Source organism: Budorcas taxicolor, chromosome 2 (genome assembly GCF_023091745.1).
Source record: "Budorcas taxicolor isolate Tak-1 chromosome 2, Takin1.1, whole genome shotgun sequence".
Lineage (NCBI taxonomy): Eukaryota > Metazoa > Chordata > Mammalia > Artiodactyla > Bovidae > Budorcas > Budorcas taxicolor.
Genome location: NC_068911.1, coordinates 81,864,507 through 81,888,595, shown reverse-complemented (window position 1 = coordinate 81,888,595; position 24,089 = coordinate 81,864,507). Strand labels below are relative to the sequence as shown.

General features: G+C 40.4%; 1 protein-coding gene across 1 annotated transcript; it reads left to right on the top strand.

The window, feature by feature from the left end:
• Window positions 1–871: 871 nt before the first annotated feature.
• Window positions 872–23,635, top strand: DAPL1 (death associated protein like 1). The gene is made up of 4 exons (XM_052636245.1): window positions 872–929; window positions 11,240–11,327; window positions 15,404–15,464; window positions 23,519–23,635. Exons 1-4 carry the CDS (start codon window positions 872–874, stop codon window positions 23,633–23,635), a joined length of 324 nt encoding a protein of 107 aa, XP_052492205.1.
• Window positions 23,636–24,089: the final 454 nt, after the last annotated feature.

Below are 24,089 nucleotides of genomic sequence, written 5' to 3'. Positions count from 1 at the left end.
CACATCATAAATATTATTCAAAAACAGGATTTGTAATGTATAGATAGTACTCTCATGGATATTTCTTAATTTATTTAACTATCCCTCTCTATTTTGGGGGTTCTTGGGCTTCCCTGGTAGCTCAGTTGGTAAAGAATCCACCTGCAATGCAGGTGACCCCAGTTCTATTCCTGTGTTGGGACGATCCGCTGGAGAAGGGATAGGCTAACCACTCCAGGATTCTGGCCTACAGAATTCCATGGATAGGAGCCTGGCGGGCTACAGTCCATGAGGTTGCAAAGAGTCGGACACGACTCTGTGACTTTCACTTTCAAAAAATAAGAGAGAGAAATATATGATTACCACCCTTTGCAGAAATCTCTGTGAATATCCTCAATTATTTTCTTAGTATAAATGCTTACAGTTGCAAAGACTGAGACAAAGACATAACACTTTGTTTCGTAATTGCCTCTGAAGAAAGACAGCTGATGTCTTGAAGATCTCATCTTGCCCTCTTTGTCATGCCAGTACCCGACAGAGAGCCTGTCACATTGTAAGTGCATCGCATATACTTGGTGGATAAATAGTATAGTTGGAGAGAAAAAGAATTCCCCTGAGCTTGATCCTTTCCCCTTCCTTCTGTGAAAGAAAGTAAGAATACCCTTCACCTCTCAGATGAAGGAAATAAGAAGAAAGCATTCTTCTAAGAGAGAACTGGTCAAAAAGATGTAGGTTCCCAGAAAAGCTAGGTGCCAAGCCCTGTTGCTGCTCAGCAAAGCCCTTAAGGGGCCCCGCCCCCAGCCCATATAAAGCCAGGGTGCAGTGGGGCAGCTGCAGCAGCTGGCACTCAGCCTCCAGAGCACCAGCACTGCCACTGGCCTTGGCACGCACTATGGCAAATGAAGTGCAAGTCCAGCTCTCCCCACTGAAAGGGGGGCATCCTCCTGCAGGTAGGCTGCCCACCCGCCCTCTGCCCTGCAGATAGCAAGGCCCCACTGCTGCTGCCACGGCCCCGCTTCCATCAGTGCCTTCAAAAGAGATACCCAAACAGAGCCAAGGCTCTCTGTCTCTCGTGTTAGTTTAACTTCCTGCAAACTGATTTCCTTTTCTGTCTTTGATGCTTTTAGGCTTATGTATAAAAACCATCTGGGGACTTAACAGGCCCTGGTTTGGTTGAATTAAAGCCTAACGTTCTATGAGAGCACGAGGGATTGGGCACTGGTGGAAAGGAGCAGGTGGAGAGCTTGGACCTTCCCTCTCTGGCTGTAGCTTTGCAGTGACCCGTCCACACCCAGGAGGTGATTTCCTGCTCATGGAAACCTTCCTCCCTAGAGGTTCCAGCTTCTAGACTCAGTCTCCCCAAGATGCCTATACATTGTCTGACTTGGTGCCCAGGCAAACCAGCTTCTGCACAGAAGACAGCAATGCAGTTTCTCTCGCCCTCCTCAGGTGTGGGGTTGGGCAGTGTTATCAGTCATGTCTTTTGTCTGTCACCCAGCTGAGGAGCACTTTTAAAAAAGGTGATACGGGCCTGGCAGGGGCCGACTAGAAAAGGTAGCTTTTGAAGTATTCTACAAAGGATCCACGGTTCTTTTTTTTTCTTAAGTATGCTATTTATATCAATTCTCTGGAATATGGAAATTATTTTTATTGTACTTAACCATATGTTCATATAGACTGGCTGAGGCACTCAGGCCTATTTTTAGCCAGTTTGATGTTCTTTCTACTGCCTATCTCGTTTCCTTTTCCTTGAGAATGATCTCACAAGCTCAACTGCTTTGTTCTTGCCTTTCTCCAAATAACAAAATTTATTTGTTGGTATCATTCCTTGGCTCTTCTAAGCCAAGGTGATTTCAGCCATCCTTGCTGCAGAGGACAGTGGCAGGTATAACCTTCACAAAGCATCAAAAGCTGACACAAGGCTCAGTGGCTTTCTGGTGGGCAGCCCAGCCAAAAAAGAGTCAGAATTTTTACGCTAATTCTGAGTTTACCCATCTTGGCACCCTGTCATGGTCTCTTGTGGCAGACTCCTAACTTTTTATATTTGTCATTGGATTTAGGAATAATTAACATTTTCTACATTTAAAGTTAATGATGCCAACTAATGATCAAGAACTATTGATGTCAATTATTAGAAGTTTTTGAAAGTGAAAGTGAAGTTGCTCAGTCGTGTGTGACTCTTTGCAACTATAGCCTACCAGGCTCCTCCGTCCATGGGATTTTCCAGGCAAGAATACTGGAGTGGGTTGCCATTTCCTTCTCCAGGAGATCTTCCTGGCCCAGGGACTGAACCCGGGTCTCCCTCATTGTAGGCATACGCTTTACCATCTGAGCCACCAGGAAGTCCTACCTGGAAGGACTAACTTGGAAGTTTCTACCTAAGGACAAAAGAAGACATCATTCTCTTTCTGCAACTTCCATCCCAATCCTTCCTAAAACAGTTCAGCTAATGCCTGATTTGCTAAATGACATTTGTACACAAAGAACACAGAGATAAACTCAAGCAAATAGAAATGTGAATGAAGCCACCAGGAACTTTTTGTCCCCACTGCTAATGATTGCTAATTACCCTGTGTACATAGCACACCATGATGCCATCAAGCATGTCACAATGCCTCTGGCATGACAATTAATTATTATGAACTGTGACACTTCAGATAAGAGGTTTGGGATAATTAGAATGGAGATGAAGGCAGACTTTTGCCTCCCCGCTGAGAACAAGGGAACACGAAAACCTCATCCTTCAGCTTGTCTATTACATAGTTTAACTCTGAACCAGATTGCTACCACACAAAATTTTATTTATAGAACAAAAATAATTCATTGCCAGAATTCCATTAAATTTTACCTGAGTTTTATAAGCAATAGACAGGACCCAGAAAGTAGGATGCAGACATGATAAGGTGGAAAGGTCTGACATGGCCTTTGAAACCAGTCAGTCCTAGATTTAAACCCTGCTTCCCTTCCACATGGCTAAGCCTCAGTTTTCTTATCTCTAAAACAGGAGGGGGTATGCATGCATGCTCAGTCGTGTCTGACTCTTTGTGACCCCCATGGACTGTTGCCCACAAGATTCCTCTGTCCATGTAAGCAGTAATAAATAACATTGATATTGTAAGTTTTTTATGACTGTTTAAAGAGATAACCTGTGTAAGGTACCCAGACATGAATGTTAATCCCTGTAAAGTACAGGCCTGGGAAAACACATGGCTGCCACAAGAAATTATTTTCTTCCATGGCAAGACCTCCTGATGTTTGAGGGAGGCATTAGAGACTACTGCAATCATCAGAACAGAAGGAAATTGCAATGGGAAGAACCATGTGCCTGCCCCATCACAGTTAAAAATGAAACCACTCAAAAGTCAGCCAGCTGCAACTCTTTCCCACCTACGTGGCAAGCGTGTAGTGGTTTTTTTCTTTCATGTATGTTATATAATATACGGCACCTCTGTGAGCCCTGCTTATTTATGTTGTGAAACAAGACTACATTAAACATAAGGTGGCCTGGGCTCTAGGAAGTTAGCATTTGGTTTTCTGCTGTTTTGATTTGCCTCACTCTCAGTTTTATAAGAACGCCATTACATGAATAGCCGAAACTGAGCAAGTAGGAAGTAATCTAAGGAAGCTAAGGGCATACATATTGAACAAGAAAAAGCAGCAGTTCATGAGTTTTCTGTATCCCTCACACTTTTTTATTTGGCGTAAGGCAGACGAATCAGAGCCATCAAAGGGGCCACTGCTGAAACGCCAGAGAGAATCGTTCACTAACTCATTGAAGAGAGAGGGAAGTTTAGGGAATGTATCCCCTGCATGCGTGAGTGTTTACTCACTAAGTCATGTCTGACTCTTATGACTCCATGGACTGTAGCCCACCAGGCTCCTCTATCCATGGGATTCTCCAGGCACCTCTGTACAGGGGATTTCCCAGGCAGGAATATTGGAATAGTTTGCCATTTCCTCCTCCAGGAAATCTTCCCAAGCCAGGGACCGAACCCCCGTCTGCTGCATTGCACACAGATTCTTTACCATCTGAGCTCCCAGGGAAGCCCCGTGCTTCCCCTAGGGTTAAACTAATGCAGAGAATGGGGAAGAAATCATGGCTGCAGACGGGCCAGTATGATTTTTTTTTCTAAAGCAAACACTAGAGGCTTAATTCTATCAATTCCAGTCTGTCCATGCCAGCTTCTGGGAGTTGATCTGTGAGGTTTGACAGAGAATTTGAGAGACCACTACTCCACACGTCACAGGGCAGGGGTTTGATGACAAGAACAGCTGCTTTTCACTTAACCCTGTGTGCCTGGCACTACACAGAGCCTTCTAGACACGAAATCAACCCTGCAGACCAATGATGTTCCCACATCCCTGTTTCACAGAGGAGCAAACTGAAAGTTAGCAAAGTCAAGGGATATGCTCAGCACCACACAGCTGGAGAGCAGGGGTGCAGAGATGGACAGTCAAGTGGACCCATGCCAAGCCCTCTCTCCTTGCTTCACAAGCTATTCCTGATGCAGGTCTTTTGATGGATAGTTTAGAATTTACCAAAAACTCAACTGTGAAAGCAAAGAAAGTGTTTTGCAAATATCTGACTTTTAAATTAAAATGTTCAAATGAAAGTTCTAAGTCACAAGGCAGAGTTTGCCCAAACCTTCATGGTGGTCATCTTTTTCACACACATTCTCCACTGATTATTGAAGGAAAGAAGCTCAATTTTTCCTGGAGGTTTGTCTTTCCTTAGCTTAACTACCCTCTACCAGACAAGATGCAAAATGCCTGGAAAATCTTAATTGGAAAATTATTGTATAGCATTCTAAACTCAAGGGTCCACTTTTGAAAACTACAAAATCCATAAACTACAAAGGTGACCACAAAAGTATAACACTTAGTCATAGATAGGAAATAAAAACTTTGTTTTCTCCACATCAATGTAGGTTTTCTAATGAAACTATTCAAAAAAATCAGCTCTCTCTTACATTCTTTAAAAATCTCTAGTTCATTTTGCTTATTAAAAGTCCTGCAGTCTTGTATTTGAATATATTTGTATTCAAAGTCCTGTTAAAATGTTGAATCAGTTCATTTTGTATTTTGCCCAATTCTAGTTGGTTGTTCTACAAATGTTCAAAAGGCAATATAGTCCCAAACATGGAATTACATAAACAATTACAAATTTAATTGACCTAATTTAGTTACAGTGAGACTTTGAGGTCCCGTGAGTTAGGCCAACTAGTTTAAACAAAACTGGCAAGAATCTGATTGCAAATGTTGGTTGCAAATGTTTTTTTTTTAATGCCTTGTTTAGGGAATTCCCTGGTTGTCCAGTGGTTAGAACTCTGAGCTTTCACTGCTGAGGTTGTGGGTTCAATTCCTGGTTGGGGAACTAAGTTCCAGCAAGCCACACTGCTGCTGCTGCTGCTGCTAAGTCGCCTCAGTCGTGTCCGACTCTGTGCGACCCCATGGACGGCAGCCCACCAGGCTCCTCCATCCCTGGGATTCTCCAGGCAAGAACCCTGGAGTGGGTTGCCATTTCCTTCTCCAATGTATGAAAGTAAAAAGTGAAAGTGAAGTCACTCAGTCATGTCCAACTCTTAGCTATACCATGAACTGCAGCCTACCAGGCTCCTCTCTCCATGGGATTTTCCAGGCAAGAGTACTGGAGTGGGTTGCTATTGCCTTCTCCAGCAAGCCGCACAGCTCAACCAAAAAGAAAACGAACGAAAATAAAAAGCAATAACAGCTTTAAAAAAAAAAAAAAAAAAGGCTTGTCTAGATCCAGGGAGATCCAGGAGGTAAGTGTCAACAGTATTCCCTGCAAAATTTTGAAGATGACCCTCCCACAAGGTTCCATCTGATTCAATCACCCCAGTGTAGTGAGAGCCTTACTCTGTATCTCAGTGTATCCATCTACAGTGTGGAGGGATTCTCCTCTGCTCCTTTCTACTGTATATTGCTGACCAAGTGAGATTACTTATCAGAACAAGTTTGGTACAAGAACTATACTCTGAAAATCCAACGTGTGGTTGACTTATGCTTCCTAAATCACTCAGAGCCCACAGCCCTGGATAGATTCGAAGACTCCTGGATGAAAGTAAGAATCCTGTGAGAATTTTTTCAAAATTGGGTATAGCTGCTTTGCAAATTGTGTTAGTTGCTGCTGTACAACGAAGTGAATCAGCCATGTGTATACATATGTCCCCTCCCTCTTGGATCTCCCTCCCTGCCCCAGCCCACCCCAGCCCACCCCAGCCCACCCGCACCCCTCCAGGTCATCACAGCACCAAGCTGAGCTCCCTGCACTATACAGCAGGTTCCCCCATCTGTTTTACACATGACAGTGTACACATGTCAACATCAATTTCCCAATTCATCCCCTTTCCCCCCGCCATGTCCAAACACCTGTTCTTTACGTTTGCATCTCTATTCTTGCTCTACAGAGAGGTTCATCTGTACCATTTTTCTTGATTCCTTATATATGCATTAATACACGATATTTATTTTTCTCTTTCTGACTTACTTCACTCTGTGTGACAAACTCTAGGGTCTGTCATGAGAGGATTTTTAATTTCCCCTCAAATGTCACTGTTTTATTTTTCTGAAGAATGAAGAACTCCCATGTTTGCATTCTCCTTACTTTTTTCTTTTGCTTTTGCTTTTCTAAGTGCACTGTATTCTTTCGAAAGGGAGGGAACATGATAGATTTTCTTTTGTAGGTAGATGGGAATAGTTAGAATCACATTAAAGACGTTACAGTAAAAACCATCTAGTTAACTGCTACTGAATTTCCCAAAATCCTTCTAAAATATTCATGGCAGATACACTTCTTTTTAGCACACTGTGGGGCCAGGGAACATACTATTGTGCTATGCAGTCTATTTCACTTTGAATAAAACAGTTATATGCAGCCAGGCTCTGCCTTTCAGGAACTTTTGCTATTTGGTTTTCATTGTCTCCTCTGGAAAAACAAATGTAAATAATAATAACTACTAATTATTAAGTGCCTCCCATGTATCCAGGTGCTTCTGTTGCCTCTATTTTCTAGGGCAACTCACACAATCAGTATTATTCCTTTTAGAATCCAAAAACTGTGCCACAGAGGAGTTTAAGTATCTTGCCCGAGGTCACAGAGCTCAGGCAGGGTAGAGCTCTCTGACCCTAATAACATTTCCTCACCAGGAAACCAGGCCTCCTCCATAAGACAGCCTCTAAGATCCTTGAAAATGACACCATAAGTTTCCCTTGTGCCTCGGCTTCCTCAGAAGTGGTATTTCCCCTGTGACACGGCTTCTTCTCCTCTCTGGTCACTCTCCTCTGGACATTGTCTAGACTGTCCACATTCTTTCAAATGAGCAGCACAGACCTCTACATGCCAAAGTTCTTCTCACTTTAAACTGGTGCTCATTTTAGCTATAACAGGTGTGCTTCTGTAGTTGGCAGTAATAATCAGTGTAAGAAAACATGTGAAAACCATAACAGAGAAAACAAAAGGAATACTAATAGGAAAGTAATTACAACGCTCCATGTTTAAAAGACATTTGTCATTAGAAGAATGACAGATACTACTGAAGGGTACTGAAGACCCAAGCTCTAGGTTTGGGGCTATTGTGATTTGATTCTTCTTGGTAGAAGAGAGAGCAGTGCTGTGAGCAACACCCTTCAAACAGAGGCATACTCTCTTCAAGCAGTCTCCAGAAAAGGGCACCCCTCGGTTTATTTCATCTATTTCCCATGGCTATTCAAAAGATGTTTCCACATCATTTCCATTTCTGTTGCTGATTATTTTGTATGCTGCGTGTGTATGTGTGTGTGAATTTAAAGCAGAGGCTGGTGGCTCAGATGGTACAGAATCCACCTCAATGCAGGATACCCAGATTCAATCCCTGGTTTGGGAAAATGCCCCTGGAGGAGGGAATGACAACCCACTCCAGTGTTCTTGCCATGGAAAGAGGAGCCTGATGGGCTTCACAGTCCATCGGGTTGCAAAGAGTCGGACATAACTGAGTGACTAACACACACACAGATGTGTGCGTAAACACAGGACTTTTTTTTCCCCTGGACTATATCTAGTATTATAAAAGTATAGTGATATACTTTTACTATCAATAAAAAAAACTTGGCTATTCAAAATGACCAAGGAGAGTTTATTCCATGAACACAAGAACGGTTTGATAGTAAAATATTCATTAATATATACTTATAAAATTTTTATCTGTTAACATAATTAACCACATTAAAGAGAAAAACCATATGATCATATACATGAATTATAAAAGGACATCTAGTCAAATTCAACATGCGTTTGTAATTTTTTAAGCCAATGAAACAGTAATAGAAGGATATTTCCTTAATACAATAAAATAAATGTATTTGAATAGGTATATATGTTACAGATATGTGTTTGTGTGTATATCCAACTAACTACACATTATACTTAATGGGAAAACACTAAAAGCAATCCCTTAAAAAATTAGGATGACAAAAATGTCCTTCATGAGCACTATTTAATATTATTCTAGAGGAAGTAATATTCTATTGTTTGCAGATTGTATAATTTTTAACCAGGAAAATAAAAGCGAATCAACAAAAATACTATAAACAGTAAGAGATTTCAATAAGCTATGGATATAAAATCAATGATTTTAATATAAGAACCACAGTCCATGAGAGCTATAATGGAAGAATAGACCCTCTTTACAATTGCAACAACAACAACAACAAGAAAATGCTTAGGGAATAAACCTAATAATAAATGTGTAAGATTTATGTGAACAAGTTACCGAGGGACCCAAGAAAATAAAAGTGAAAGTGAAGTCGTTCAGTCATGTCTGACTCTTTGTGACCCCGTGGACTGTAGCCCACCAGGCTCCTCCCTCCATGGGACTCTCCAGGCAAGAGTACTGGAGTGGGTAAAATGGAAAAGCATACCATGTTCTTGAAAAGAGAGAAGCCAGGATACGAAGATATGAATTTTCCCTTTAAAAATAATCTAGGGGCTTCCCAGTGGTTCAGTGGTAGAGAAGCCGCCTGTCAATGCAGGAGACAAGAGTCTGATCCCTGATCCAGGAAGCTCCCACACACCACGCACAACGATTGCGCCTCTGCTCTGGAGCAAGTGCTCCTCAACGAGAGGCCTGCCCATACACCCAAAGAGTAGCCCCCTCTTGCCGCAGCTAGAGAAAAGCCCACACAGCAAGGAAGCCCCAGCACAGCCAAATATAAATAAATGAGATTTTTTTAAATCTATAAGTCGAAAGCAAGACCATTAAAAGACTACCAGCAGGATATTTTTGGTGGGAATTGACAAACTGATTCAAAAGTTCATATGGAAAAATAAATAAGAATAGCTAATAAAATTCTGCAAAGTAAATATAGCAAAGAAAGACTATCAATTAAAATATAAAGCGACAGTCATTCAAATAAAGTTGTAACAGCATATAAACAGAGATGAATGGAACAGAAGCCCAACAGGACAAATAGGCCAAAAATTTAAACAGTCTTTAAAAAAAAAAATACAACTGCCTTCTGAAATAAAATAAGCTCAACTTTTAATAAAATATAAGAAATGCAAATTACCTTTCTTTTTCTTATTGGTTGATGAAACCAAATATTTTCTAGTTCACACTGTTGCCTGAGGTATAGGGAAACAATCACTGTCATTGTAACTAGTGAGATTGTAAACTAGTGCATCTTCTGTGAAGGATAATTTGACGAGATTGAACAAAATTACAAATGCACATACTCTTAAGAATTAACAAGATCACTTCTAGGAATTTATCCCACAGATATACTTGCACTTGTGCAAAATTATGTACAGGAAAAGGATATTCATTACAGCATTGTTTTTGATAGTAACAGATTAGAGACATCTAAAATGTCCAGCATTTGAAAACTGGTTAAGTACACATAGAATGTCCATAGAATGAAATTTTAAACCAGATGTTAAAAAAAAAAGACATTCTCTTTTTACATATACATTCTCTTTTTTACATATGTATGTGATACATATATATCTCTTTTCACACACAGATAGGGAACTTACTCCAAAGTGCAAGACTGAATGAAAAATATAAATAAACAAGATATAGAACAATGTATGCTGCCATTAAAAAAATACATAGGTATGTGTATAGAATGTCTACGGATGAATACCTAGGAAACTTGTTAACATTAGCAGTATTTAGGGAAGTGAACTGGAGACCTAAAAATAATCGTAGAAGAGACCTTCCCATGTTTTTTGAATTGTGTGCTTCATGAATGTATATTACATAGTCAAAAAATTAATAATTTTAAAAGAAAAATGAAGTCAATTCACGAGGGCATTGAGAAAGAGAAAGGAAAAGAGTTTTCCTATTTTTCGCTTTATTGAAGCCAGTTTTAGAAAATTGCCAATCTAACATTTCCATAAAAAGAATTAACAGGCTCAAACAAATCAATGTCCATTTAGCTTTTTATCATTTGAGCTTGTCAGGTTTCAAATGTGCAAATTTCCTGGGAACAGAAAAAAGTATTTGCTTTGACTTGCAATGTGAAATGGGTTGTTCCTTTTCAAGTTGATTTCATCTGACATTGTTAAACACTTGAATTGCTGTTAGGTCATCTGCAGCCTAATTAACACTAATTGATCTCTTAAGCAGCAGGATTATTAATGCATTTTAATTACTCATTAGAACATCTGAGCTCCTGGAACAAGGAGGTTTGAGGTCTGGGATGCAAGGTGGATATCTGGTGGGATCAGAAGCATCTCTTTTGAATTAAGTGCCTGTTATCACCGCTGCCCTGACTTTTGGCTCATTCTCCAATCTAGCTTTTGAAAGCTTTGGTTGGATTTAAAAATTTGCAAGCCTTGCACTTTAATCTTGTGGGAAAACAGGAGGGTCACACTGTAATTGTCAGTTGCTATCATGAAGAATGTAATTGGTTTGATAATAAGAAAAAATGTTTTCAGTGAAATGCCTAAGGGAGTGCATTGTTATCTCCTCCCAAATCGAAGGTATAAACACCACTGCTTTTTTTTAGCCTTAGTTCCCCCTCTCTGAACACAAACAAGCAAAAACCTTAACCCTTCTCTCCTTCCCACTTTGTTTGAATATTTTTTTTATCTGTAACATTAGCTCAAGGTACTTTTTTTATTATGTTGTTTTAGATAAAAGTTCAACTCTTCAAAAAGTTCTGAAATTCTTCAAATGTCAATTCATACCTTGAATAATAAAACTAATTTTCTCTTGCTGCCCTAACCATGATTCTTGTGCTGATGCTTCTTTGTTTATAGTAAAAGCTGGAGGAAAGCGAATTCCCAAAAAACAGGAAATTGGCATCTTGGAGAGACACACCAAGAAAACAGGGTTAGAGAGAACAAGGTAGGAGACTGCTTCATTTCTTTTCCTTCTTCATCCCGAGTTTTAGACAACTCTGCTGCCAGAAGTCAGAGGCGTTGCTGTATCTCAGGGCAAACCAAGGCTCCCCAGGCACTTGCTAACCAGAGGTAGAGGCAGCGGGTGGGGTGGGGTGGGGTGGGGAGGGGTGGGGTGGGGTGGGGTGGGGTGGAGTAGAGTAGGTGATGGGGGTCAAGATGGGAGGGGAAACGGGTGGGGGGAGGTAACTGCCCTCTGGAGACTCTCTCTGCCCAACCTCCTCCTCTCTGCAGACAGCCTAACTGCCTGCTATTAAAAAGCACAGTCCTGAATGCATCAAAGCTGGACTCAACATCTATATTTTCACCTTAGCCTTTAAAGTACTACTGTCTCTAAGCTGGCCTTGTTTTTGTAATGCACTTTCTGCTGAAGCAAATCTCCTGAATTAAAAATGAATGCTTTCTTGTTTGTTTGTTTCAAATTCCTCACTCCATTATTTAGAAAATAATGGCCACTATATTTGGCCCAGCCGAAAGGCATTTGGATACTGAGGTTGTTTTCTCCCTGAATTCCTTCCCGGATAACCTTGACACACTGCAGTTTTCTCAGAGCTAAGCAGAGAGCCATGGGCTGGATCTCTTGTACAAATGACCCAGCCCCTCTATGCCTTTGGTAAGGAAAATAGTGCCTTCAAAAAGAAGCATGTGAAATTAGCTCCTCCAAATAGCGCCATTTCAGAGACTACTAATTTCAGGATAATTTCCATAGGTGAGTTCACGAGTAATTCAAAAGGAGTGAATTCGAAGATGCTTAGATATGTCCTTAACAATTAAAATGGTAACAGTCTCAGAAAGAACATGTGGAAGGAAATAGGCTATGGAATGTCTCAGATTTTTTTTTCCATATAAAATTACTTTTTAGATCACTTAAAAATTTTCTTCTCGATTTCTGGAAAGAATTTTTTTTTTAGGGTTTTTCTACCTTAAAATGAAATACTCTATCTCATACATAAAGACTTCATACAATTCAGTAGCCAAAAAGCAAACACGCCAGTTTTAAAATGGACAGAAGATTTAAGCAGACATTCTCCCAAAGAAGAATCAGAACAGGTACATGAAGAGATGCTCAACATTATTAATTATCAGGGAGAAGACGCAAATCAAAACTACAATGAAATATCACCTTATATCTGTCAGAATGGCTATTACCATAAAGTCAAAAAATAACAAACTTTGGCAAGGATATGGAGAAAAGGGAACATTTGTGCATTCTTAGTTTCTAATATAACCACTACGGAAAGCAGTATGGAGTTTCCTCCAAAATTAAAACTAGAACTGCCGTATGACCCAGCTATTCTACTTCTGAATATTTACCTGAGGAAAATGGAAACACTAACTTGAAAAGATATGCACACTCCCACATTTATTGCAGCATTATTATAGTAGCCAAGATATGGAAGAAACCCAAGTGTCCATTAATGGATGAATGGATTTTTTAAGATGTGATACCTACATACATACACATATGTGCACACGCACACCCATACACTCACACAGAGGAATATTTTTCAGCCATATGAAAGAAGGAAATCCTGCCACTTGTAACAATATGGACGGACCTGGAAGGCATTATACTAAAAGACATAAGTCAAACAGAGAAAGACAATTAACATGTGATCTATCTTGTATGAGAAATGTAAGAAGAAAAAAAACCCGGGACAACAGCAACAAAAATCTCAAGCTCTTAGATATAGAGAGCAGATCAGTAGTTGCAAAAGCTGGGGGGAGTGGGTGGGGGGGGCGGGGGCGGGTTGGTGACGGGTAGAAAATGGGCGAAGGGGATCATCAGGCACGAACTTCCAGTTATAAGACAAATAAGCCACGCGGATGCAATGTACAGCGTAGTGACTGTGGCTAATGATTTTGCTGTTGTTCAGTCGTGTCCGACTCTTCGTGACCCCGTGGACTGCAGCACACCAGACTTCCCTGTCCTTCACCATCTCCCACCATGACCCCTCCATCTTGGGTGGCCCTATGTGGCATGGCTCAATGTTCCATTGAATTAGACAGGATAGTTAATGATGCTGTATTGCATATTTGCTAAGTTGCTAAGAGGATAAACCTTAAAACTTCTCATTATAAGAAAAAATATTTAACTATATATGGTGAGAAATATTAACTAGACTTATTGTGATCATTTTGCAGTATATACAATATCAAATAATTATGTTGTACACCTGAAACTAGTGTAATCTTTATGTCGGTGATAGCTCAATTTTAAAAAATTTTCCCATTTGGCATTGAGTGTTTGTTTCTTCTGAATCAGAAAATAATCACCACATAGTGAAAGCAAACCTCTAAGTCCTCAAGAGTGAGAGTCACATATTATTTATCTCCTGACCCAGCATCTAGGACAGTTCCTAGAATAGAGAAAGTACTCTCTAAATGACATCAGACTGTCATTGAATTGTCAGCTGGCTAACTTTGAAAGCCTATCCTGTTAAAATCGGACTCAAGCATAAGCTCCGTTTATTGTGACACTCATTATCATGCCTAGGCCAGGGACTCAGGAACTAAAGAGTCATAACTTGAAAATGGCCTTCTAGTTGGCAGCCGGTGGACCAGTCATTCATTCCTCTGTACCTCACCAAATGGGACTTACTGTTAATCCGAACATCAAGTGAACATTATGAGAAGGAGTTGCCTAGAGAGTTATAAAAGTGGTGAGTGGAACCCTCTTTAAAACTGCAATTGTTGTCTGCTGCTGCTACTGCTGCTAAGTTGCTTCAGTCGTGTCCGACTCTGGGCGACCCCATAGACGGCAGCCCACCAGGCTCCCCCGTCCCCGAGATGCTCCAGGAAAGAACACTGGAGTGGACTGCCATTTCCTTCTCCAATGCATGAAAATGAAAGTGAAGTCGTTCAGTTGCGTCCGACTCTTGGCGACCCCGTGGACTGTAGCCCACCCAGCTCCTCTGTCCATGGGATTCTCCAGGCAAGAATACTGGAGTGGATTGCCATTTCCTTCTCCGAATTGTTCTCTAATAGTCATTAAAAGATGAGAATTGGACTACTGCAGAACCTAAAAAGCTAGAAGTAGCTTTCTTGAGCTATTTACTGGGGTGGATATAGGTATGTGGGACCCGAAGCTTATAGAATTGGGAGGCTTGAGCTATTTACTGGGGATAGATATAGGTATGTGGGACCCGAAGCTTACAGAATTGGGAGGCTTGAGCTATTTACTGGGGTAGATATAGGTATGTGGGACCTGAAGCTTATAGAATTGGGAGGCCATTTTAAGGAAAAACATTATAAAATTATAAATATGAAATGGTTAGGGCCCCCTTGGAGCTTCCCCAGCTTCCCCATGAAGTCACCTCTGTTCTTCATAACCGCTTCATGTTTGCATGGATATGATTGCTTCCCCTTCATGGACAAATATCTCTCCTTATACATTATAGGAAAACAGCTTTTGAAAAATATATCATAGAAAATAAACTCCTAAGCATCATCAAATTTGTTTTCCTTTCCTAATAACTTCTACCAACCAACACACACATACACAAAATAGGCCAAGAGCAGAGTTCCTTCAGGAAATTACACTGGAAGCTCCTCTCTCATTGAAACTCTGTTACAAAATAACTTGGCCTGAGAAAAGAAGTCAGACACAGAAGAGTACCCGCTATGTGGTGCATTTTACAATGTACAAAGTCAAAACTAATATATGGGGCGGTAAGGCAGGGTAGTGATTATCCTTAGGGGCAGCTAGTTTGACTAGTGCTACAAGTCTGTAAATATTCGCCAACCTATATGTTGATATGTGCACTTTTCTCCATGTATACTCTACTTCAAAGAAAAATTTTTAATATTAATAAGTATTAAAATTATAATAACTTGGCCTGCAAAGCTTGTAGTTCATGGTCACACAGAGCAGGGTTTTGTGGGGTTTTTTTTTAATCTTCCAGAAGTAGCCAAGCAGCATGAAAGCTTAAAGACCAAGTAGAAAACCGTCTGTACAGATCATTTAGCGCCTTTAGTGGGAAAGTTGCTGTTTCTATATGAGGTTTCTTTTCATCTTCACAGTGCCATTGCAAATGTTGCCAAAATACAGATGATGGATGCCCTGAATGACACGCTGGAGAAGGTGAGCCATGGGTGAGGCAGATCACGTGATACTCCCAGCCAGTTTTCACCTAGCTGATCATGCTACATGGGTGAATGAGCTGATGACTGGAATTTTTTTCCAACTCAGAGGTTTGATGTCCCTGTGAAAGAATCTGCTTTCAGTTCAAGGAACACAGAGTCGTTTTGATGGGAAAACCTGATGCTCCCAAATTCCTAGCATCTATTTAAGAAATCATTTCAAAAATAAGATAGGAAATTAAACAAGAATCATGATGCCAAACTGGCAGAACTTTATGTTGCCATCCACTTGTTTCCTGAAGACCTTGGCATGTTGCTCTAAATAAGGCAAACTGTGTGCTGGGAATTCAGCCCTTCTTGACCTTCCTCCCCACTGCTGCTTTCCCATACGGAAATGTTTGATTTGAGGCCAGGATGGGTGGAGGGTTGCCCAATTTAAGACTGGAGGAAGGCTGGGCACTGGCTGGCTTTATCTAATAAAGTCTATTTATAAAGGTGGTCGACCATTACTATTTTTATTTCTGTATCTTGAATTCTCTCTAAGTAGCTCAGGAAACTCAGAAAGTTATTCCTGAATAGACGGTTTAATTTTGGGTTCAAGAGTTTGCTTTTAAATGTGGTAAGTGATCCGAGTGAGGATCCTTATTCTACTCCTAAGGAGAGGGCGGATGCACTGAATTCAGGCATTGAAGAACCACTATTTCTGTTACCCCAACATCTATTGAAGGTACAGGACTGGGTATCCTTTGTAGAAGGAAGACTTGCTGTTTGCCAACATCAGGGGTCTGAAATATTAATAGATTAGAATGGCAATTGTGTGGCTAAACTTCTGGGACCTCTCTTTGGTACTGGCTTCTCATCTTACTGTCTTTAAAGCCTTGAGCAAGTTATTGATCTTGCACCTCTGATTTGTCATTTGTAAGATGAGGATTAGGAAGAGATGGTTGTTGTGTGGAACCAATGAGATTCACACACAGGAATCTCTTAGAATAGTGCCTGACACAGAGAAACCTGTCTGCACTCTCTGCTCTGATGAGTAGCATCCATTTTATGACAGTGAAATGGAAAGTTGTGTCTGAAGCCCATGAGGCAGGTAGTAGTACCAGATAAGATCTTGACGACAGACCATAGCTACAGAGCCTTCTCACATGGGGCGGGGGTGGGGGGGGGGTGGTTCTCCCATCAGGTAGATCAGAGGGCAGGTCATAAATGACTCTTTGCCTTCCTGACTTTAGAAGAAGGGCAGGGATGGACGGTGATCTGCCTCTTGCATTCTCTGGCTCCTGCTCTCCAAACACCTCATCCTCAGGGGCAAGAGATGTCCACAGTAAGTGGAACTGAGTGGAATAGATACATTCCTCTAAAATATGTTAACCCAAAATAAAGTGTTTAAAGAGAGTGATCAGTAAAGGTCAATTATGCTGTACTTTAGGTATGATGCTGGAATCGTCACTGTTTTTAATAGACACATGTGTATACGTCTGTGGCATAAAGGACTCTTTCCCTGCCAGTTAAAAATAGCACCTCTGTATTTCAAAGATAAAATAATCAAATAACAACAGCAATAAGTTATATTTTGAAATCATAAGAAAACACAGATGGTGTGCTGTTACAAATATTTTTAACGGTAACTATATCTATGTTTTAAAAACCCTTTAACACTTAGCTCAATGTGTACTGTGTGGGACGGTGTATGTTACTGATTACAACAGTTTCTGGCATCAGATATCAGGTACCTGGGTCCTATGCTGGCTCTGTCACTTGGTAGCTGTGTGTCTTTAGGCTTCTATTTCCTTATCTGTAAATAGGAATGTGATTCACAGTATCCACCTCACAGAAATGTGAAAATAAAATGAGGTTATATAATGTGTGCAGAGGACTCAGCGCAGTGCCAGACACACTTAGCTCTCGGGACAGGTTAGCTTCTATTCCCCAGGGGAGATGTCCTATAGAGCATCACCTGGAATCCAGGCAAAGGATAAGAGACCAGTAAGAGAGTCCCAAGATGACCCTAAGTCACTGTATTGAATATGGAGGTTGGTGGGATTCATGTGTTCCCTTACAGCTAAGAAAAATTTTCCATAAATCTATAATTCAACCTGAAGTGTAATAGGATTTCATAATAAAGGTCAACCTGAGGTGGAAAGAACAATGCCTTTTAAAAAATAGATCTGCGGCGATCAGTGGTTGCCAGAGAGTAGAAGAAGGAGTTGACCACGAAGTGACAGGAGGGAATTTTGAAGAGGGATAGAAGGGTTCTATACCTTGATGGTGGTGGTGGTCACAGACTGTATGCACTTGAGAAAATCCATAGAACTAAACACTGAAGAGGGCATATATTTTACTGTAGATAAATTATTCTGTTAAATTTTTAATGTAAAAATTGTATTATTAATAAACAGTCTAAACCAAAAAAGACATAAAATACAGAGATGTAGATTTTTGCTAACAAACTTTCATCTGCATTATGATGACTCCCCCAACAATACATATTGTCATGAAGATCTAGCCATATATAATTGGCCGGAAGAAATATTGTAGCAGTAATGAGGGTCATAGACTCTGCATTTATTAGCATTCGTTCATGCCCTCGGCTAGAATTATATCTAGTTACTAGAACCCATGTCAATTCTCATGCCAGCTTAAGAACTTAAGAGCCCAAAACAGTGAGAGTTACAGCCCTACTCATAGGATCTCATCAACAATTCAACCATGGCAGGAAATTTCTATCCATATACTATTCATGTCTGTATACCCTTTTAAAACCAACCTAGATTTAAGATGTGGGAGAATGGAAAACAATTCCCCAAAGGTTGGAATTGTGCAAATCTAACTGGAAACTAGGGCTTCCCTGGTGGCTCAGTGGTGAAGAACCCATCTGCCAATGCAGGAGACGTGGGTTCAATCCCTGGGTCGGGCAGATCCCCTGGAGAAGGAAGGGGCAATCCACTCCAGTATTCTTGCCTGGAAAATCCCATGGTCAGAGGACCCTGGAAGGCAACAGTCCATGGGGTCTCAAGAGTCAGATACGCCTTAGTGACTAAACAACAACAAAGTGGAAAGCAACCTAAAATATTCTCTCCCACTCTTTCACCCCCTCATCCCCATACAGACCTCATGACCAACTACCTTCCTCCTACTCTCCCTTCCTCTCTTGCCAGTCCTTCCTACCTGTTTCAGCCATAAATAATGAAAGAATTCATGTTGCCCAGTGATGGGCCATGCAACATGTTTATTTTTGCAGATGACAGATTATATAAGCTCTCCAAGCTAAAAATTTGAGATCTGGTCTTAGACGAAGTTCCACCTACTCCCTAGAGGTTTTTGACCTTTTAGAAGCCACATAGCTCCTCTGAGATTTATGATTGCTCATTTACTTGATTATTTTAAGGCAAAGAATAAGAAATAAAAGTACTGCCAAATATGTTAACTCTCTGGATAGTCACAGAAGTAAGTTTGGCAATAGTTGTGAAGCTTCTCCCAACAGAAAAGTATCCAGTTAAGCCATTAGTAATGGGGTTGGGTTATAGTGTGGATGTGAGTGGAATGTTGAAGCCTGGTTAAATTGGGGCCACTTTTCAAGCTGTCAGCTGCGTCACCAGGCTCACAGTGAGACGTATATGAAATGGGATCCTGGGGAAGAGGAAGCCATCAAAGGCATCTGCAAATCTAAAAAGGTTTCTCTTGTTCTGTGGATTAACATCACTGTAGGAGAATCCTTGAATTTCATCGACTGAATGTTTTGTTTCAAGCACTTTGCGTAATGGGGTATAGAAATCTAAGTGCCAACATTCAAGTTGGACATTAACACCCTGGAAAGATGAATGGAAGAGCTGCCAGTCTGCTAATACCACCTGACTTCAGGCTCTAAAACAAAACCTGCCACTGAGTTTCTTGCTTCCGGAGTTTCTTTCACAGCTCTAATCATAAAGACTTTTTAATACACTTCTTTGACTTTTTCTCTGAAGTGAAAAATACAGGTTCTGAGGTCACAACTACCCGAGAGGAAGATACATTCTCAATGTGGAAGTTTCTATTGATCTACTTTTCAAGTCCAACGTTTTGCCCCTTATGGGATGGAGTTGCAGCCAGGCAGAATCCTTACATACATACTGGCCTTGAATTCTTTCTCTTATGGAGTTACCCTAGTTTCTTTTATCTTAATGAGTCAGACAAATACCTTTCATTCTACAAATCCTATCATTTTACAAAGACTAATGATGAAAAATCCAAAACAACCCCAAAGTTAAGATGCCAGACTAAAACTCAGCGGTTTGTAGGTTGTAAAGCTATTCCTACTTATTATTGGTTAAGACTTGAATACAAAAATGTTCCTATCTCCATTGATATAAAATCTACAACAAAGAATTAGTGCATTTAAGGGTTGATTACTTACCATTTCATCAGTTCTGAAGGTAAACCCTTTATGGGCTCTCTACCCACAACCTGCAAGTCTTTCTACTTTAGAGTACCCCTGATGGAGGGGGTGAAGTATTTGAGAAAAAGAACTCAGTTCTCTTGTATTTTCATGCATTGTTATAAAGCTCTGACCCTCCCAAACTTGTACATTTGTAATTTAATAATCATGAGTGGTTCCTCTAAGGTTATTATCCCTGGCAGAATTATTTCCACTATATTCGCAGTCCTGTTGATTTTTTTCCCCTCTAAAATTTACCAGGCCAGTTCACAGATGGCTAACAACCCCCAGGGGCAGTCTCCCATTCATTCTGACCTGTGTCATTCCTCTTTGGAGAAGCCATTGAGCAGAGTTCTTAGAACCTCAGTTAAATGCCTTAGTTAAAAGATAACCCCTAACCAGTGGGAATATAAAATGGTAGAGGCACTATGGAAAACAATATGATAGTATCTCAAAAAATTAAATATAGAATTACCATGTGATCTAATAATTTCACTTCTCAATATATACCCGAAAGAACTAGAAGTAGAGATTTGAAGAGAAATTTGTGCAACAGTGTTCATAGCAACGTTATTCACAATAGCCAAAAGGTGGAAGCCACCCAAGTGTCCATCAACCTATAAATGTATAAACAAAATGTGGTCTATAGACATACATTGGAATATTATTCAACCTTTAAAAGGAAAGAAATTCTGACACATACTACAACATGGATGAACTTTGAAGACATTACACTAAATGAAATAAACCAGACACAAAAGAACAAGTATTGCATGCTAAGTCACTTCAGTCGTATTCGGCTCTTTGAGACCCCATGGACTGTAGCCCACCAGGCTCCTCTGTCTGTGGGATTCTCCAGGCAAGAGTACTGGAGTGAGTTGCCATGCCTTCTTCCAGGGGATCTTCCCACCCCAGGGATATTGCCTGATTCCCCGTACATGAGATACTTGGGGTAGTCAAATTCACAGAGATAGAAGGTAGAATGATGGTGACCAGAGGCTGAAGGAGGAGATAATGAGGAATTATTCTTTAATGGGTACAAAATTTCAGCTTGGTATGGTGGATAAGTTCTGGAAATGGATGGTAGTGATGTCCATGTTAGCACAAGTTTGTGTACCCGACTCACAGTGAGTCCGAACACTCTGAAACATGAGAGTTTAGAGCAGAGAAAGGTTTATTGCAGGGCCATGCAAGGAAACAAGTGACTCAGGCCCTAAAAAGCCCCGAGCTGCCCAAGGGTTTCGGCAAAGCATTCTTAAAAGCCAGGTTTGGGGGTGGAGTCTCCAGGTACTGATCAGCTCTGCACAGTTCTCCGGCCAGCTGATGGTGAGGTAGCAAGGTGATGTCACAGGGCTAACATTATCAGTCCTTAAACTCCAGGAGGCCTGGGGCTATGTACTCACGGTCATCAAGTAGTTAACACCAAGTCTTCCATTTGGTGGAGGGGTTTTCACATATGTAAAATACCTCAGGAAATATGTATCGAATACTATTATCTAGGTGCTTCAGAGAGGAGCTAAAGCAGAGGATATGGGGGAAGGCCTATCATGGGAAGGCCCCATAGGGTCATGCTCAGTTACAGTTATGCAACAGTGTAAGTGTACTTAATGCTGTACTTAAAATGGATGAAATGGTAAATTGTATGTTATATGTATTTTATCACAATTTTTTAAATTACAAAAGAAATGTAGCCCCTGAACTGTGGAGATAACCCTGGAAATCAAATAATGAGTTAGTGCCAAATTAAGCAATAGGTGTGTCATTACACACTGTTCTCCTCTCCCCTTTCCTTTTACACCTCCACCCATCATCCGTCTTGACACTTTAAGAACAATAATCCACACTGTGGCTTTCTCTCTTCTGTCTCAACTTGTCATCTTGCTCCATCTCACCTTGGCTAATTGCCTAGACTTCTGTTATATCAGAACTACTTGTTCACTTCTTTTTTCACCCTCCTTTACCTTATATTTGACTTTAAGTCCTACATCTTCTTACCTATAATCTCTTGAACGTGATTTAGAGCTAACCTGAAATAATCCATCTGTTTTAGTTGACACTAAAGACACCTAATCTGAAAGAAAACTACTGAAGTCAGTGACTTCTTAAGTTTCCTTTTGGTTCTAACCTTAAAAACAAAACAAGACATTCTGCTATTACCACACTATAAAATATATGTCATGGGGCCCAATGTTAATTAATCTGACCCTCCAAAGTTACCAGCTCTTTTTTAAATTCTAATGCAATATTTATAACCAATACCTCAGTTATGTTTCTTTCTTTCTACTAGAATGTCAGCATAGACCATCCTTGGGTTTAATTATTATATAACTTGTAGCTTCTCATTGTAAAAAACACTTTGAGCAAAACAAAGGCAAAGTAAATAAAAAGACTAGGAATTGCCCATAATTCTATCCCTCAGAGATAAACAGTGTTAACACTTCAGTGTATATTCTTCCAGTGTGTTTAATTTTTTAAGACCAAGAAGAAAGAGCTTTCTGGAGTCAAATTTCACATGAAAGGGAATGCTGTGTGCCCAGGGACATTAAAGAAGACATGTAAGGCACTTATGTTTCCCTGGTTTAGAAGAGCCCAAACAAGCTATAAACAGTGTGATGTTTGGGGTCATGAACAGTTTATCTCCCCTTTTATTTGACTTGAGTGTCAAGGCAAGGGCATCTAAGTTCAGTAGAAATAAATTAAATTCCTCGTCAGCTGAGATATCCCTTCCTTGCTGGCTGAGGAAGGTGTCCTTAGGTTCCTTTATATTGAGTCAGTGGGCTGGAAAACCAAGTAGAATGGGCCCAACAGGCCACTGAGTCTAAATTCTCCTCTTAGGAAAACTGTGCTTGAAATTGTCCCAGCATTGGGCATCCTTTATGATCTCATGCTGCCCTTGATGTAAATTCCATAAGGTCTCTTTGTCCCATATGTACTTCCTCTTATTGTCGAAGTCTCAGTCTATCTTAGTTTAGGCTCATTTCCTCACAAATGTCTTCTGGAGGGATGACCAGCGAGCTAATAAGTCACTCAGCTTTCTCTTTACAATGATGGTTAGGTTGAACCATACAAAACAGCCAGTATTTGGCCATTTTTTACCTACAAAAATAGAAATTTCACATGCTTCAATCTAAAAAATAATAACCCTAAGTTTTCCTAACTTCCTTCAGAGGCTCTTTATTTCTGATCTTTTGACATCTGAGGGGTTCCTTCTCCCCACCCCAGGCCCTCTCCAATGTGCCCATGGCCTCCTTAGCATATTGTGTTTCGTATATGCGTAGTGGCACCAGGATAATTGTTAATATTGGAGAACGGATGAAGATACAGTTAACCATTTCTATCTTTAAGAATATCACTTCAAAACATATATATAGATGCACATATGTATATTATTTATATATTACATATAAAATATTTTATAGTTGAAAAAATTAAAAACGTACTAGTGAGGGAAAACCCAGGTTAACACATATACTCATGGGTACAGAGCTAGAGGTGGATTGGAAAAGAGGTTATATCAAAGAAGTAAACAAAACTGTGAAATTCCTCTGACCAGCTGTTTTGCTTTCTCCTACTTTAATACTTTATGACCCCAAAGATCCAATATGCTTATTTTTTTTTTCTTTCCTTCTCACCTCTAGCTCAGCCATAAATTTCCAGCAGTAGCACACATGGCACATCAAAAACCCAGACCTGCTCTGGAGAAGGTCACTCCACTGAAAAGGATCTACATTATTCAGCAGCCTCGAAAATGTTAAGCTGGGACGGAAAACACAGCCGTCTCGCCAACTGCCTCGAATGTCTGAGAGCTTAGCAAAAAGGACCACACTTTTCATAGGCCTAGTGTACTTGCTTGGTAAATAAAACAGCTTTTATATCTTCTTTTTTGACTTCAGATAATAAAACATTCAAATTTGCAAATCCAATGCGTCCCTTGGACCTAGTTAGCATCCTATTGATGTTTACTACGTGTGTAATTAATTTTGTTGAATAAGTGGAGAAGATAGAATGCTGGACTATTCCACTCTACCTCTGTGGATAAGCTCTTTTCTTGTGATGCTGACCCTGAGTGGTGCCACCCACAGCAAGTTCTCCTTGAGGGCAAAGGTTAGAGACCTGTGCACTGAGCTTTGCAAGGCCAACATTCTGTGCAAACCTGAGCAGTGATTCTTTTTGATACGTTTGTCTTAAGATGCTCAAGTTTTCACTTGA